The sequence below is a fragment of the Eutrigla gurnardus genome, assembly GCF_963514095.1.
Source record: "Eutrigla gurnardus genome assembly, chromosome: 16".
Lineage (NCBI taxonomy): Eukaryota > Metazoa > Chordata > Actinopteri > Perciformes > Triglidae > Eutrigla > Eutrigla gurnardus.
The window spans coordinates 6577794-6595593 of NC_139927.1; the positions used below are offsets into that span (position 1 = coordinate 6577794).

General features: G+C 45.6%; 1 protein-coding gene across 2 annotated transcripts in view; it reads right to left on the reverse strand.

Annotated features, from left to right (window-relative positions):
* itsn2a (intersectin 2a) overlaps nt 1-17329 on the reverse strand; it is a 29832-nt gene extending 12503 nt beyond the window's left edge. The window contains exons 1-18 of one of the 2 annotated variants that reach the window (XM_084030761.1): nt 17146-17329; nt 13207-13280; nt 8329-8421; nt 8182-8245; nt 7768-7937; nt 7417-7641; nt 6244-6337; nt 4436-4578; nt 4063-4126; nt 3335-3472; nt 3155-3261; nt 2816-3078; nt 2373-2522; nt 2151-2291; nt 1959-2046; nt 1738-1877; nt 835-915; nt 43-182 (exon numbers count right to left, since the gene is read on the reverse strand). In XM_084030761.1, the coding sequence (XP_083886887.1) occupies nt 43-182; nt 835-915; nt 1738-1877; nt 1959-2046; nt 2151-2291; nt 2373-2522; nt 2816-3078; nt 3155-3261; nt 3335-3472; nt 4063-4126; nt 4436-4578; nt 6244-6337; nt 7417-7641; nt 7768-7937; nt 8182-8245; nt 8329-8421; nt 13207-13213 (2108 nt within the window). In that variant the 5' untranslated portion in view covers nt 13214-13280; nt 17146-17329. The remainder of the gene's footprint in view (nt 1-42; nt 183-834; nt 916-1737; nt 1878-1958; nt 2047-2150; nt 2292-2372; nt 2523-2815; nt 3079-3154; nt 3262-3334; nt 3473-4062; nt 4127-4435; nt 4579-6243; nt 6338-7416; nt 7642-7767; nt 7938-8181; nt 8246-8328; nt 8422-13206; nt 13281-17145) is intronic. The other variant, XM_084030762.1, reaches the window with a different exon arrangement.
* Between the last annotated feature and the right edge of the window lie 471 nt (nt 17330-17800).

Consider the following 17800-nt stretch of genomic DNA (forward strand, 5'->3'; position numbering starts at 1 on the left):
TTCAAGTGAGGCACATTATAAGTAACGTGCAGTCACACTCACCGGGCCGCCTCTTCTTCCTCCCTCCTCCTCCTCTCTATCTCCTCCTCCCTGCGTCTCTGCAGCTCCCGGAGTTTCTCCTCTTTGACTCGGTACAGGTCGTCCAGGACGGCCTGCTGCCTCACCTGCTTCTCCCTCAGCTCCTGGTGCAGCCACAGAATGGATGATGCATTAGAGAGAATATATATATATATATTTATATATATATATATATAAAAGACACAAGCATGAACCAGGTCAACGATGCAGTAAACAGTGATCAGCCACGAAGCACAACACAAACCTGCCAAGGTATGGGTATATATTACATTTGTACTCCATAGAAGGAAATATATGTAATAATAATATCTTTATATGTGTTGTTTGAAAAAATAAAACATGGTTCTATTCCACCAAAACATGCACAACTCCACAAACTGGCAGCCATTCACAGAAACATGCAGATTTATGTACAAGATAAGTTGATTTTTTTACCCCCCACTTTCTAACAAACAAACTGTGAGGGTTAAACATTCTGTGTTTGTGTTTTACTCTCAGGGTGCATCCTGTTTACACAGAAAACAGACAAAAATAAAAAGCAAGACATGGCACCAAAGCAGAGCTTTAATAATCAGTCAAAAGACAAAAAAAAAAAGCAAGGAGGAGCAAACAGATTGAATCATCACGGGATGAAAAGGAGAGGAAGATTGAAGAGCGTGGCTTGAGGGTAAAACTAATATGGAGGGGCGGTAAAAGAGATTACACAGTGGGAGGTAGAGAGAGAGAGAGAGAGAGAGACACCGAGAGACAGATAACCTTGATGAGGAGGAAGAGCTGGCTGAGGCAGGCCAGCAGAGACAGAAGGCCCCGCAGGACACAGTCATCCATATCCCCAAGCTATGAAAGAAGGGCAGTGTGTGATGATGGAGGGAAGGGAAGAGAGGAGAGAGGAAGGTAGAGAACAGGGTGGACAGAGGGAATACAGGTGTGGAGAGAGAGAAGAAGGAAGAGGCGGATAAATAAAGAAAGCGGACAGAAACAAAGCACGCAATAAAAACCCCAAATAAATGGGAAACCAGAGAGGTGAAGAGAAATGTCCAGGTCGACGGAAGCAGAGGAGAAAGAGAGGAAGAAAGGTGTTAAAAGATTTGAAAAGGCAGTTTAGAAAAGAAAACAATTGAAAAGCCTAGAAAAGAAAGAGCAGCTATTGATGCTGCAACTATGAGCATCAGATTGATGATATTGCAGGAAGGTGCGACATCGTTCATCACAGGTATCGAATTTCCAGGCTTCCCGCCAGCAAATGCATATGTCTAAGTCTGCATGTGTGTAACGTTAGGTTACAAGGTTTTCCTCCAACGCCAGCTGGACAAGATTTTACAACAATAAACAATTTCTAATAGGAAAATAAATCCATCTTCTGGTTCTTTGTGCTATGCCCCTTTATTTTGTCGTCTTATTTTGAAAATACCCAGCTTTTATCTTTCATTAAGGCCTCAAGAGCACATTATGTCTCTTATGAAATAAGTAGTTGTGTTTTTTTAAGCTAAGCTAATCATCTCTCATGAGACAATCTTCTCATCCAACTCTCTTCTTTCTATTTCCCAAAATGTCAAACTATTTATTTAATAGCCAGTTAAAAAAAAAAAACATATGTGAAGACTTGTTTTAGCTTCCAGCATCCTCCGTACCATGAATTAGTCTGTGCCGGCGACTGACCTTTAGCTCCTTGTTGTACTGCTCCATCTGGGCCAGCTTGTCCGTGGTCTCCCTCTCCAGAGTGTCGAGCTGGTCCTTCAGCCTCCGACAATTCACCCCCTTCTCCGTCACGCTCCCGGTCAGAGAGGTCAGAGTCACCGCTGCAAGGCCAAGGTCAAAAGGTCAGCGGCAGGTCAGATAAACTCAGCGACGGACACGATGTCTGCCGTTTTGTCACCCACTGGAGAGTTTGTTGAGGTTGATGTTTCGCAGCTTCTCGGTCAGCCTCTGCTGTTCTGGGACCAGCTGGGAGAGCTTCCTCTGCCAGTCCTTCGGCAAACAGAGGGATACGCAGGCAAACGGTGAATAAAAAACATTCATGGGAATAACTGAATAAATGTTTGACGGGAAGGAAGTGAAAGCATTTCTCTCACCTCCAGCTGGAGCTGCAGCGTGTTGATGTCTACGATGCGTGCGTCCCTCTTCTGGTTGACGTGGTCCACCTCGGCCTTCAGGATCCGCCTCTTGCTCTGAGCGTCACGGAGACGGTCTGAGATCTGCTTGTGCTTGTTGCCCTGCGAGGACCATGTGATATCAGCGTGTTGCCCCCTCTTTAAAATCCCCCTTTTTTTCCCCCCTCCTGAGTGGAGTCTCACCACGGCTTCCAGCTCCAACTCCAGACTCTTCTTCTTGGCTCGGAGTCGGGAGATCTCCTCCTGTTCCCCCTCTCGCCTCCTGCCCAGCTCCTCTCTCCTCCCATGCTCCCACTCCTCCCTCCGCTGGCGCTCCATCTCCTGCTTCGCCGCCTGAAAGCACGAAGGGAAACACGGCCGTCAGCGACGCGGGAATCTAGATCATAAGGTTTTCAGGCCTTATAGGTTCTATTTTCAAATTTCTCAACATGATATTAAACAAAGAGGGAGATTTATAGTTGCTTTATATAAGTGGTATTCATGTTAAGGTGTATTTTTGGACATGTTTAAATTTTTAGAAGAAAAAAAGTTTGGGATCAAATAATTTCGGGGACCCCCTGCAGTAACTCTGCAGAGCCTCTAGGGGTCCCGGACCCTCAGGTTGAAGATCTCTGATCTCGACTCACCTCCTTCCTCTCCAGCTCCCTCAGCCTCTCCTCCTCCCTCTGTCTCTCCATCTCCCTCTGCCTCTCCGACCGCCTCTCGTCCTCCAGCCTCCTCCTGTTCTCCTGCTCCCTCGCCTCCCTCTCCCTCCGTTCGTGAGCATCCCTCGCCTCCCTTTCCCTCCTCTCCCGCTCCTTCCTCCGCTCGCCCTCCAGGGCCAGGCGCCGCTTCTCCAGCTCGGCGCTGCCTCGAGCAAAGTTCTCCTTCAGCTTGTCCTCGAAGGACGCTGCGGGGAAGAGGACAGTGTGACACAGGAAAGGCTAAAGGATGCACATTATAATGCAACATAAAAAGTGCCGTACCAGCGTTTTTGCTCTTTTGTGCCAGTTCTATCTCCAGTGTGTCCAGTAAACAGGGCGTTATGTAGGGCCCCGTTCCATTAACAAGCTCACTGGGCTTGATTGCTCCCCTGAAATGAAAAAATATCATAATTTCTGTATGTAATGTAATACATGCTCTGACGGATCCAGTGTGTGCGTTACCTGAGCGAGGGAGGCACCAGGTCTTGAGGCAGTGTGAGGGGCAGAGGTCGTCCCGTTTTAGCCATGTCCACCAGGTGCATGGCCAGAATGAACTCATCCGCCTGCAGCTGACCGTCCTTGTCCACATCGGCCAGGGTCCTATGTACACACATCACAGTAACTCACACCCTCAAGCAACACTAGAGGAAACTCTTTCTGGAGAGCATCAGAGAGATGTTTCTTTACTGATGCAAGCGTCGAGAGGGAAGCAACACAATTAACCCACAACAATGTGTTAAAATTCACTGTTTTGCTTTTTACAGCCCACACAACAGCGAGGTGTTACAAATTAAGGAGTAGGAGTTTATTTTTTTTTTTTTGTTAAATGACAAATCGGTAATGTATTCATATTCATGGATGGGGTTTGTGCTGTAAATCCTGGCAATGATGTGCACATGAATTTGGCAAAGATACCAGTGTAGTTTTGATTTAATGGCATCCTCCATCTATTAGTTCTGCTTATGAAGAACAGACATTATTATGGAGTTAATAAGGCACACAGCCTGAGATGGGACTACCTTCTGGATCACACACACACACACACACACACACACACACACACACACACACACACACACACACACACACACACACACACACACACACACACACACACACACACACACACACACACACACACACACACACACACACACACACACACACACACACACACACATTACACTCACCAGATGGTAGCGAGCTGAGTCTGGGTCAGGTTGGATGCAATTAGTGCGTTTCTAACCTGGGGTCCTGCAAAGTAAAAAAACAAAAAAATCAGAAACAACAACACGGTGAATTTCTGACGTGGACGTGTTTGCGTACGTCCGACCCCCACGCTTGACAGAGCGTAGGGGTCAAGGGGTCAAACACAAGAGTACGTGAGGTGAAGCTGACTCAGAGTACGCGCCGTCAAACGTGGAGAGACGCGGCTCGTGAGCAGCCGAGCGGTGCTGAGAACCGCCGTGTTTATTTAGGCTGGAGTGTGTGTGTGTGTGTGTGTGTGTGTGTGTGTGTGTGTGTGTGTGTGTGTGTGTGTGTGTGTGTGTGTGTGGGACCTACCAGACAAGTAGCCACTCATGAGCTTGTCTAGCGTGTTGAACTGCTGGCGGTACTTGAGTCTGGCGCCTTGCGGCACGGCCCAATCGCCCGCGCCCGTCTTCGGAGAGTTGCTGGCCAACGACGTGGTGGAGGAAGAATTCGAACTGGAGAGGGAAAAAAAGAGAGGATATCACTTTAAAAGGGGGGAAATTACACAATAATATTATGTGGTCAACGTTCCCTTTTACTGCCTTGACTTTAAGATCTAATTGCTCCGAGACTCCCCGGTGTTATCTCTCAGCTCTTAATGAGCTGCGGCGGTACCAAACGGCCACGTAGACAATGACTGTCTGAGAGCAAACAGCGGCGTGCTAATCACCCGTTCTGTTTTTATTATAAACAAAGCCTCTGCAAGAATAGCAGAAACGGGTAGGCTGGGTCGGAGATGTTCATTTGAGAAGAATGTCCCCCCCCTCCTCGTCATTATAGCTGGGTGGAAACTTTCAGCGCTCCTCTGAAATAGAAGAGGGTTCAGGGAGACAATGGGAGATGCATCGTGGGATCCTCCCTCTGCCCAAAGGGCTTCATTTCTATGGGCGAGTTTGTGCTACCGTGAGGGTAAAAGTCCCTTATATTACAACTTGTAATGGGTGTGATGTCACAATTAGGACTGGGGGGGGTCAAAGAGGTGTGTGGTGGCTGCTGGATCAAGCTGGTTCTTAACACTCCCGTCGCCCTTGTTTACGCTCGCCTTACACCCACACCCGAGGCCAGGACAAACACTGGGTCGTTAAAAAAACACATTCAGAATGAAATGAGACACTTACTCCCACTCCTTTTCCCAAAGCACACACACAACACTGTAAAGAGGATAACAGATATCGGATACCACTATTGTCTTTTTTCATTTGTGCAGCAACACAGACTGTGATCGATGCAGGACTACAAATCCCTCCAGTCTCTATCTCATATTTCAGACATGCTAGCTTTCACGGCTGATGACATATACTGTATTAGGACACCTAAACAACAGTATATGTATTTCCTTTATTCCACAACCTATAACACATTTTAACAGACCTTAAACACAAATATTGTTTTTAAGTTTGAGTCTACAGCCAAGCAAGCAGCTTTCAGTGTTGCTTTAAGCTAAATGCAAGCTTTAGCATGCTAACCCACTCATGCTTTAGCAGGTATAGCATGTCCACTATCTTAGCTTAGCTTGTTAGCATGGACTGATAAGAATTTCAATCCATCCAGTAATTGTTGAGACATTTCTCCCATGTGAAGCTTAGGGTGGCGTGAGTGGAAAAGTCAGGGGATCGCCAAAGTCAGTAGGGGTTCATCCTCTGGGAAGCATGAATATCCGTACGGAATTTCCTGGCAATCCAATCGAGAAATGGGCGGCCCTGGTACGGCTGCTAAAAATACATGGAGACTTCACAGTTAACAGTGACCTCCTCGTGCAGGAATGCCATTTGACTTGAATGTCTCTGACTAAACGAGCCCACTTCCTAATGTCGCTCACCAGAACATCTGATTTCAAAATCCCCTTCCTGCTCCCTCTCTTATCAGAGGGTTTCATCTCTGCCCACATTCTGATCCTTGTCCCTTCCCTGAAAAAAACCCTCAGTTTCTTTGTAAGTACTGGACTAATAGGCTGTGTGAGACTCAGACCAGCCCTTCCCTTAAAAATCTGAATAACTGCATTTTAGAAATGCTCACATCTCCCATTAAACTCTATTGGGTGCTTGATTCAGCATGTATTTTTCAGGAGGATCTCGATGTGCTGACTGACTATTTGGGGGGTGACTTTATCCAGTACTCACCTGCTGGATCCGAGGTCCAGAAGGGAGTTGGCATTCGACATGCCGGGGGATGGAGAGAACGCCATGGGAGAGGAGAAGCCAGAGAGAGGGAGGCCTGCAAGTAGGACATAATATGAGAAATCAATCTCGTGCTTTAGTGCATCCATGTGAACACACACCAAGCATGCATGTGCTTTTTTTTTTCCATATGCATCCAATCCCTGACGTGCTGCAGTTGCCCTTGAACGTGTGCACGTCCACTCTTATCTGCTCAGACTTTACATTCGCGGCACACAGAGCTCCGGCAGCAAGGTTATTGACATCTGGTTAGACACAAAATGATTGCCGTTTTTTTTTTTTGCAACTGTGCGCCAAAAAGAGGGTTCGGTCTGAAAAGCCTGTGGCGGCAGCGGTGATGTATTTTCAGCATTTTTAAGAGAGAAAGGATGAAGATTGAGGGGGACGGCAAATAATAGAGAAATCTCACACGTTTTGAGAATAAAGAGAGGAGGAGGACGGATGAAGGAGGTGAGAGATGAAGAGTACACCTTCAGATAAAAGAGACCCCTCTTATTAAGAGGCTTAATGAGAGCAAATCACTTATGTGCACCCATCAGTTTTATTTAATACGTACACTAACTAAACACTGATTGACTCGTCTCCTTGGTGGTAAAAGGAAGCCGTGACTTTATACTGAAACATACAGACTCGTACTGTATTTTCCCGATACTTCCATATTGCATTCAAGTCAGATACAAGGGGGGAGGAGGAGATAGATAAGACCCTCTCATGTGTAATCCGCAACATTAACAACCACACTATAAATATGAAAGACCTTAATAAATAGCTGATGCTTTTATCTATTTCTACAAACAGAAGCATCCATGGACCCTGAGTGGATTCACAACTAATAAGTTCATGCATCGGCAGACGAAAACATGCATTAGCACATGTATTCCTTTCATTCTACTGTTTCTGACTCACCAGCTGCCATGGTTTTATTTGCATGTGCTTCAGTTAATATCAACAGCACAAGCTTCTTATCTATGCGTCTTTTTGCTTTTTTTTTTACCCCAAACGTTTTTCTTCTCCTCTTTTGCATGTAATCTCAAAGCGATGTGTAACATAATCCATATCTATCTGTATTCGCCCCCCGGGAAGGTGAATCGGTAGCGGTTCCGCTGCAGAACCAACCTGCGTTGTTGGGAACGAGAGGCGAGGTGAGGAGGTTGACATTGCCGTTGGAGAGCCCCGAGTTCCCCAGACAGCCGATGAGAGGCAAAGTCATTGGCGTTGGCACCAAGGTGTGCACGGAGGAGTGCATGGAGGGGTTAGCCGGCATGGGTGTTAGGATGGGCATGGCGGACAGAACGGACATGGACGACAGACCGATTGACAGGTTTGGCATAGAACCCATCCCTACGAGGAGGAAACACATGGAGACTGCTGAGTGGAAATCACTTTTTCTACTAAGAGGTTAGGTTGTGAGAGTTAAAATGACGTGGTTTCAGGATTTGGCTGAAACACCCTCTGAGACGTCTTTACCGAAACGTGCCGACGAAGGAACGCTGGAGTTGCAGACGGGAGTTTGCTTCATGGCGGCTGGCAGGACCGACGGTAAGTTACGACCCTGGAGCGTGAGTTTAATGAGCTTCATGGCGATGGAGAACTCCTGTCTGTCCATCTTCCCGTCGCTCTCCATGTCAGCAAGGTTCCTGCAGGAGGGGAGAGAGAGAGCTGGCATCCAAAACGATCCGTTTATAGCTAAATGTACATTCCTATGACAGTATAAAGGGCGCGTTACGTAAGGCTCTGGTGGGATTGAATTCCAGTAGCGTTACACCCACTTTCTCCCTCCTCTTACACACACACTGTACGAGGAGGGGCAGGCTGCGAAGGAAGCGAGCGCTCAACAGGAAGTACTTGTCTGGCTTCACAATGTGGTCCGATGGTGCTTACCAGATCTCAGCCAGGACCGGAGGAGGCAGACCAGACTGGAGGAAGAATTTCCTGGCTTGTTCTCCTAAAAATCAAGACACAAATCATGAGTTTCAGGGAGCCGAAAACACACAGCCGAGCCTCCTGCTCGTCGTGACGACGGCCTACCTGAGACATAGCCGAGGACCGGGGCGAGGGTGTCAAACTGTTTGTCGTGTTTCCCCCTCTCCTCCGGAGTGATGGCCCACACGCCGGCTCCGCCTGGAGAAAACACAGTCGCAAGGAAACAGGATTTTTAGAAGCCTCCTTACATTGGTGCTAATCCCGTTCAAAGATCTTTAATAGGTAATAACAGGTTAAAGATAGGGCTTATTTGTTATGATGCATACCCCATCACGGAAATGTCCCATGTTTCCTGTCTCTCGCCCCTCTTTCAGGGTCGCATGAGGATATCTTAAACAGAAGTGTCGGCCTCATTGTGGTGGAGAAGTAAAGTAAGGCTTATCCTCTGAAGACCATGAATGTCCACACAACACCGACTGACTGCCATCTAAAGATGACTTAAAAGTAACTACAGCTACTGTCAAAACTCCGACAGAGATGATGGATGCGGGTCGGCTGTGGATCAGAGTCGTCCTCTAAGATCGGTGGTTCGATTCCCGGCTGAATGTGGGTGAATGTAGCCTTTTACTCGAGGATATAAACCACACTTTAACATTTCAATAGGCTGTAATTCAACCGCTGTCACTGTTATGTAAAGGAAACTTGAGCACAGAAAAAGATCCCTTTGTATTATTATTATAATACCAGCTTTTTTGGAGCCTCAAACTTTCCTAAGTATGACAGCAGCGTTTCTTCGGAGAAGAGGTGTAAACAGTAGATGAAAGCTATTTTAAAACCATATTGCGTGGGCCGCTGCGCCACTCGTCAACACACACAATGAAAGTCCCCAAAGCGTGAATGCTAATACAAAACTCACATATACACCGAGTGTCTTTTTCCTAACTTCGACATCCAAAAAGTCTGCATAATTTCCACGCCAAATGAGATCTCCCCCCCCCCCCCCCAGATGGAACCACTCTCATCCAACATCCCGATGATGATTAATGTATAAAAGTGTCCAGTCAGCTCTTTTTCAACGCTGCTCCACTCTTGCATATCTCAAGGTAAGCTCAGGGTTGTCCATGAATTAAATACGCTGCTGTGAAGGCCACGAAAACTCCATTCACACTCGATATCATGAGGCGTCGTTAATAGAGGGGGATGAGAGATCATCATCGGAGCCGCTAATCAATTTATCGGAAAGGGAATCTGTGAAATTAATCAAATCGCAGTACCATCGGCGTGTACTCTGGAGCCTTCCGTCATCTCTTTTCCACGGCTCAAACGCTTCGGAGATGTTTTTTAATTAAAAGGATTGACTGTATGGACATAGTGCACAGATGGATCGCTCCATACGGAGGTAATTGAAGGACAGAGATGCAGATAAGGAGACGGTGATCGACGATGAGCTCAGGCGGCGGAGGCAAGAGACGGAGAGCGACGCACAGCTGAATGATGGACTCGTTTATCGACTAAACTGCATCCATTTAGTAGAAACAGATGGTTTGATGCAAGAAAACGGCAAATTCGACAGCCGTAGATCGGATCGTCGTAATGGTGGAGGAAGAGAAGAGCAAACTCTTGTCTTTCAGCAAACAGCTCGTCCTCTGTGCTCGACGGCGACAGAAGGGCCTCGCGCACGCCAATGGCTGTAACCATAGCGACACAGTGGTACAACCCTCAGACAAGTTGTTTACACAGATCTTCCACAGCGAGTTGAGACATCACGGTGAGCTCTTCCTTGTAGAGCCGCTACCATTCATCGGTCGTGAACTATTAAACGAATCGCCCGATATTTATGTGTTATTTATGTATATTTTACGATGACAGTAAACTGAGTTTCTCTCTCTCTTCATTAATATCCATATTAATCGACAATGAAAATAATCATTAGCTCACAATTTGATAAAGGAAACAAAAATAAGTTGCTTAAAGAAGCTGCATTCAACCACAGGCTGATCTGTATTAAATAATAATAATAATAATAATAATAATAATAATAATAATAATAATAATAATAATAATAATAATAATAATGATAATAAAAAGAAGCTTGACATTGTATGTTGCTATTATGAAAGATTTTATGAGGAAAGATTCATTTTAATCTAATTAGAGACCATGATTTAAAAAAAGAAAAAAGAAAAATCTTTTGTAACCATACTGTCAATTTATGGATGCTGATCCCTGATTTTTCAATAAAAAGAGTTATAAAAAAAAAAAAAAAAAAAAAAAAGAGACCATGATTTATGAGAATTCATAGCAACACACTTTTTTTCTATCTATGTATCAAGGTAAGGAATTGAAAGAAAGATTCAAACTTTTGTATATTTGACAAAAAATCTAGGTCAAAAATATATAAACAGCTGTTCAAAATCATTTGGCTTTATATAATCTATGAATAACGAATCATGCGATTGCGTTTATTGATTTCCATGACATTACCACCACATTCCATCTTGATATCACAAGTTCTGCTGCCAACAACAATATTGAAACAGCCTGATTCTGAAAATGTCACAGGAAGTGTTCTCTTAACTCTTTATTTCAACACAAACAAGAATATCATGATTCAAGTCGCAGAGCTGAGGACAAAAGTTATATTTCTAATATCATAGCTGTAATATTGTGTATTGTAAAAAAAGTAGACTTCTTTGTGCTATAATGAGTGTGTGTCTCTATAGAGCTGGTATCAGGGGTGTAAGTTATGCACCAGCTTCAGGAAATACCACCCTGCCCATGATGGAACTTCCTCCCCTACGCTAACCCAAACACCCCACTGGCTCTTGTTGACCACAGCGAACACACACACACACACACACACACACACACACACACACACACACACACACACACACACACACACACACACACACACACACACACACACACACACACACACACACACACACACAAAGCTCTTAGTTCCAGCACAGCGGCTCCTTGTAAGCAGCCAGCAGATGAAGAGCAAACACTGCATTTATCCTCTTTCAATATATCTTAACAACCTCACTCTATTCTAAAAACCACCACAGCAACACCTGTTGAGGTATATACCCCCCCCCCCCCCCAGCTCACAGTGCCCGACCTAGTTTCGCCATTGTCAGCAAATATTGCAGGCCCCAAAAAAAGCTAAGGAAAGTAATTAATCTCTTGCAGAGATGTGAGTATTCTCCATATCGCCTCGTTTAGAAGCTATTGTAACGGAGGGAAAATAAAGGGAGGTGCTATTTAGCACAGCGCCGCTGGGACTCGCAGCCACGGCCGCGTCCACAGACCTGTCACTCCGTTCGGCGTGAGTGTGTCAGCTGAATGGCCTGCGAATAAGTGGGGCACCGCAAAGCTTATTACACGGCGAGGCATCGGGCTCTTCTGGAGGCCGCTCCGTGCCACGCTGTGGAATATGTGGCATATCAGATGATTATGACAAAACATGCATACTTTCTATGACACTTCTATGAAGGTCATGTATATAATGCATCATAAGGTGAAAGTTTGGTTATAATGCGCTGTGTAACTTGGAGGTATGAATGCTGAACATATAATACTTGTTATAAGGTCATGCATGATTATGAACATTTATAATGACTTTTAAAGCCTTATAAATGCATTATAATGTGTTATAAATGTGCTTATGATTGCATTATATACATGACCTTCATAGAAAGTTAAGTCCACAGCTGTTTGATGCCCACAATTATAACTTTCAGCTTCCGCTGGAGCTCGTCTGACCCCTCGCTGCAGCTCTAAAGCTCACCATGTCACATGGTGTGTCTCCTCAACCCTGTCATAAATCAAATGTCTGCACTATAAACCAGCATTCTCATCTTGTCTCCGTTATTTCCTGGGTTTCTCTTCACGCTTTGACTCGTAAATCCATCCTGACGGACGCCGTCAAGACTGCGATGCTAAGGAGGAACAGACAAACTCCACTCGGCGCTTCGGCAAATATTGAGACAGTATAACACACAATCCATCTACAGGGGGAAAAAAAACTGCAGTATGGCTTCAATCAGCAGCTGCGACACAAAGAGCTTGTGTGGTTTTCTTTCCCTTTGTGGGCCCGTTGTGCTGTTGTCTAGCTACTGAGAGTCAAACCTCCAGAGACCCGGCGCCCGGGCCTTCCGCTGGAGAAACCACATCACTGCTCTCATAACTATTTACATATCAAACGCTCCACCTGGGGAGGAAAAGGTCGACGTCTCAGATCGCTGCCGCTGCTCGACAGTCTCGGCACGCGGCAGCATCTCAGTCCACACTGTTGCACACCGGGTCCACCTGCTCTGGCAAATTGACTGACTAACGATTGCCTCATTGCACATTCGCCGTGTTCATCAGCCTCACTCTAACTCATCGCATACCGCTGGTGTGTTTTTCTCAATTTGCCTCTCCGAGTGTTTATCTCCTGGACGGGGGGTTTGAGCCGGAGAGCTTAGTCGGACGGGATGCATCCGACACACACACACACACACACACACACACACACACACACACACACACACACACACACACACACACCACACACACACACACACACACACACACACACACACACTTTCTCCGAGGCGTTTCCCACAGAGGCCCTTAAGGAGCGGCAACTACTGTTCTATGATCAAAGGCTGTGAAACAAGAGGATTAACACACATCTTTTGAGCAATTCTTTCCACAGCAAGGACAAAATGCATCCTATTATAGACTGAGCACAACAGGGAACAGAAGCAGACACACAAAAAAAACATCCAGAATAGCTCATGATTTGCATTAAAATGCATTTAAAACATATTTTCTAATATTACAAGCCCTCTTTGCTGAGGAGGTTTATAGGACATGTCTGTAGACATCCAGGACCAACATGTTAACATGATCTCGGGGCTCTACAGGCTGACAGGAGGGGACGACACAGGACAACAACAATACAGCAACAGCAATCCAAAGTGTTCCTACCATTCATGGCTGCAGGTTGGAAAAGCTCGGGCAGAGAGGTGAGTCCTCCACTCGGCCGGCTAGCTCTCAGACATCTGCAGAGGAAGAGAGAGGGAAGAGAGCGTGTCACAAAGCAGCCGGTGGGAGTGTGTGTGTGTGTGTGTGTGTGTGTGTGTGTGTGTGTGTGCAAAAGAGAATAGAAACTGCATAAAAAAATGTGTGCAAGAGCAATAAAAAAAATAAAAAAAATGTCATCCCCCGGCTAACAATGCGAGGAGGGGAAGGGAGAGAGGAGGGAGGGAGAGAATGATAGAGAGAGGGGAGGATGAGGAGGAGAGAAGGAAGGGATGATACCAGAGAGAAGTATAGAAGAGGAGGGCAGACAGTTGAGGGATAAGGAGGGAGGGGGGAGAAAATGATGTTGGTCCGGGAGGGACGGAGCATTCGTCACTGTTGCTGTCGGATCACAGATGGCGGCTGAAGCCAGCGGCTTCTTGCACATTAAAGCGTGTCTGTAATTCTCCACAAGTCTGTTATTTAGCTTTCTGTGCAAAGTACCACTCAATCAGGCTCTTCTGGGGAACATAACCATGTATTTTAATACAAATAGAGATGTCTTATTTGTGTTTATTAGGAATATAAGTGTTTGACCTACATGTATCTGCAGTGCAGTGCACTGGGCAGGGATCCCGGCCCACCTGATGAGACCCCCCCCCCCCCCCCACCACCACAACCCGTGGGATCACCATGGAGTCCCAGGAGGTAGAGTGGATAGATGAGCACACGCAGGTAACACCTTGGAATTGGAAAAACGAGCCCCGTGTGCGCGGGCGTTCATTTGTTTCCAGCGCTACAGGGCAAGCCCCGACACATAACCGTCCTCTGGAGCTTCTTATTCCATTATTCTCACCACTCGTTCAATCCCGTTCTCCCGTTAGTCCCTCCGCTCGGACCTATCCCTTTATTTTCTCCTTCTTTCATTCGTCTATCGACGAGCCGGCAGCTCAGAAGGGAGGTTTCTCCCCAGCTGTGTTTCTTGTTAGGTCAGGTCGAAGCAATCTCCTCTCTGCGTCCACCAAATCATTCCTCTTTTTCTTTTTTAAACATCACTTCACCCTGTTTTTTCCATCCCAGCTCCCCTACTTCTTATTCATCCCTCACTCCAACACGCAAACCCCTCTTATATACGACTCCCACCCAATTCCTTTGTATCCCTTCTTCTGCTTCTGCTCTTGTTACACTTTCACTCCATCATCTGCTTCCCAGTTTCCATGTGTGTTCCTACAGGGGGGGAGACTGTGGCTGTTGTGGTATAAATCATTCTCTGCATATGCCAACATTGCCAATTACTTAAGAGCAATGAAGCGCTCAGCGTGGCGTATGTGTTTCTGCATACACTTGAATGTATGTGCTGAAAACACACACAAGCAAACAATACTGGCATCCCAAGTCCAAAATAAACATCCACCCATGAAAATACAGACAAGAATGCATAATAAGAAAGCTGTTACTCACAGAAAATCATGTGTATCTTTTTAAACAATTAAAGCAAACTGTGACCAGATAGTAAAGCAGCTAATTGAAGTTATTACCACTAGGTCCCATCAAAATAAAGCTCCATTTGAACTTGAACCAGCTTTCTTGTCATCATCATGAGATCCTTTTTTTTGCCACTGACAATAATTCAATTCAGCTTTCTAACCAAAAACAACAGCACTCTAAATGAAGCTGTGTTATAACATAGTATAGTAACTCATATAATAAAGCTTTTGCAGCTTTGTAGTGTTTCAAGCACATAATTAGCAGTTAGTGGGTGAAATATTCATTTCTAAAACCAGATGACACAAAAACAGGCCCCAGTGTAAATAAACAGCATGTGTTGCCTGTAACACTCTCTTATGTAAACACCACGTGTGAGGGTATTTAACGGATTCTCATCCGGTCTCGTACACAAACACGTTTTCTACCCTGAGGTGTGTGTGTGTGTGTGTGTGTGTGATCTCTGTTCAAACAGGAAGCGTCCTGAAACAGCACGAGGACACATCAACACCAGCAGCACCTTTCAGACGCTCACTCCAAAAGGGTTTCAGCTAATTGGGTTGTCACTCCTCCTCAACACTCATGTGATGCATCCACAATGCATTGCAGTGGGTGGGTATAGGCCAATAGGGGTCCACATTTAAAAATGTCACCCTGGGGGAAACAGGTTCATCCGGTCCTGTGCTTGATGGCAATGGAGCGATCTTAGCGACGACAAAAACAAACATTGGGTTAAGATCGTTGTGTCAACACGCTATTCCAAGGTCAACAATGGACTTTCACTCTTAAAGTGCAAACAGGGAATAGTGGACTTCTAATGTGAGTCCCCCAAAAAAAAGGCTAAAAGACAAAATAGTCCAGACATGGCGAGGTGGCGTATGGATGTTCTAGAAATGTGGCACGTTACAAGTTCTGTAGTCAGGTCGAGGGCCGGCGGTTTTCGGCAGCCCGAGGGAGAGAGAAGGGGGGAATCAAAGGACCTTTGACTCGGCCCTGCATGCTGATTGACACCTGCGTGCGCCGCACTGGCCCGCTCGGATGTGCGTATCAATGCGTCAGCCTGTGTGCACGAGTGTGTCCGACGCACGCTCCTCCAACAGAGGGGGACCCTGTTCTAGCAGACGCAGCCCAGGAAGCGTTGCTGAGCCTGAGGAAGAAAGAAGCCTGTGTGTGTGTGTGTGTGTGTGTGTGTGTGTGTGCGCTTGTGTTTTCTGCCTATTCACAAGAGGCACACACACACACACACACACACAGGCATCCACACACTTTCCCCTCCTGCTGCAGGTGAAAATCGGGGACGCTTCCACCAGAAGAATCCGACTTATATTTATCCCTTTGCTACATTTGTGGGTCAAGCTCGTGCAATGATTCACCAAAGCCTCTTTTACTTTTTTCCCCTCCTTTACACTCCCCACACTTCAAACGCTCACTCAGCATGAAGTCCCACCACAGCTTCTCACCTGAAACACCATTTCTACTCCCCGTTTCAAAGTGTTGAAGCCAAGTTGTCGTCATTAGAAGCACGTTGCTGTGACTTCCATGTGAAATTGGACCCGGAGAGTCCACATTTAAGCCCTCGCTTTCAGTACAGCAATGAATGCGTGTGTGTGTGTGTGTATGTGTGTGTGTGTGTGTGTGTGTGTGTGTGTTATGCAGTGCTTTGTTTCTTGGCAGGTGGATGTGCAACAGTCCCTGCTGCTGGGAGGAGGCCAGGTGTCATCGGGAGCTGCAGATCAGATGGACTTTGCCACTTCAGCAGAGAAAAAGCCTCGTCTTTCTGCTTTCACCACAAACACACACACACACGCACACACACACACACACACAACCACACACACACACACACCACTAAGCAATCTCTATAATTAGTCTGTACTGCAGTGAATGAGCACGGATCCACTGCTAAACTTGCACCGATCACCATCATAGGAATGGAAACCTGTACTCACCTTGAACTGATCTACACATCTGATAACACCTTTTCCATGTTTTCACACACACACACACACACACACACACACACACACACACACACACACACACACACACACCTCTAAAGGAGGCCATGTTATCGGTCAGGCAAGGTTTTCTGGACATTATTTGTAAATATTAATAATTTACTTCAGTTTTGTGTCCTGCCATTAAAACAATAAAGCCACTGTCCGTTGCCTGTTTGTGCCAGCTTGCATGCTCAAAACGTAGGGGCGATTTGCAGCTGAATTTTTATTTTGGAAATGTGTCTGAAAATATTCATCAATAAAAAATAAATAAAGACCGACGGGCGTTATTTATATGAGAGTTCATCTAAAACGCAAACAAAAAGGCTGACAGGTGTCATGACTTTTCCCCCCCATCAATACGCTACAATGGCCGGCCTTTTATTTATTTTTTTAGGATTGGATAAAGGAGATGTCCACTCACCTTCCATGTAAAGGTGAAGGGAAACAAAGCCGGTGTCCGGTGTGTGTTACATGGCGTCCTGTCCGGGTAAACGATGCATCGGAACGGGTTCTGCTCTGTTACCTGTTGCGGTAGAACAGCGGAGGTGATCCGACATCCAGGCAGGAAAATGTGGCTGCTGACGAGGGAGGAACCGAACCAGCAGCCGGGGCGGGGGTGGACTGGGAATGGGCGTCTCCAGAGAGTCAAGTCACAGTAATACTCGCGATTTCCGGGGATGACTTTCACAATAAGATTCTTGAACGCTCATTTTGGGTAAAACTATGGATAACTGAATTTAGATTCACCTCCCCATCCTTTTTAAATAAAACACACAGAGAATGACGTCATAAAATACATGTGTGATTAAGTTATTCACCCATTCTTTACCGCCGTCTGAGCATCTTACCTTTCAACTATGTTCCAGTTTGCTGGAAAGATGAGTGATTGTTTCTACTTTTTCAATTTCTTTATTCCTTTTTTTTTAGTAAACAATACTATCTATGAACTTCTTAGTCTGCCCTTTATTTTCTATTCCTTGATATTCTTGTTTTTATTAGTATTTTATTTTGAAATAATTTTTTTAATTTTTAAATGTTAAGCTTTATTTTATTATTGGCTTGTTTTAATGTTTTTT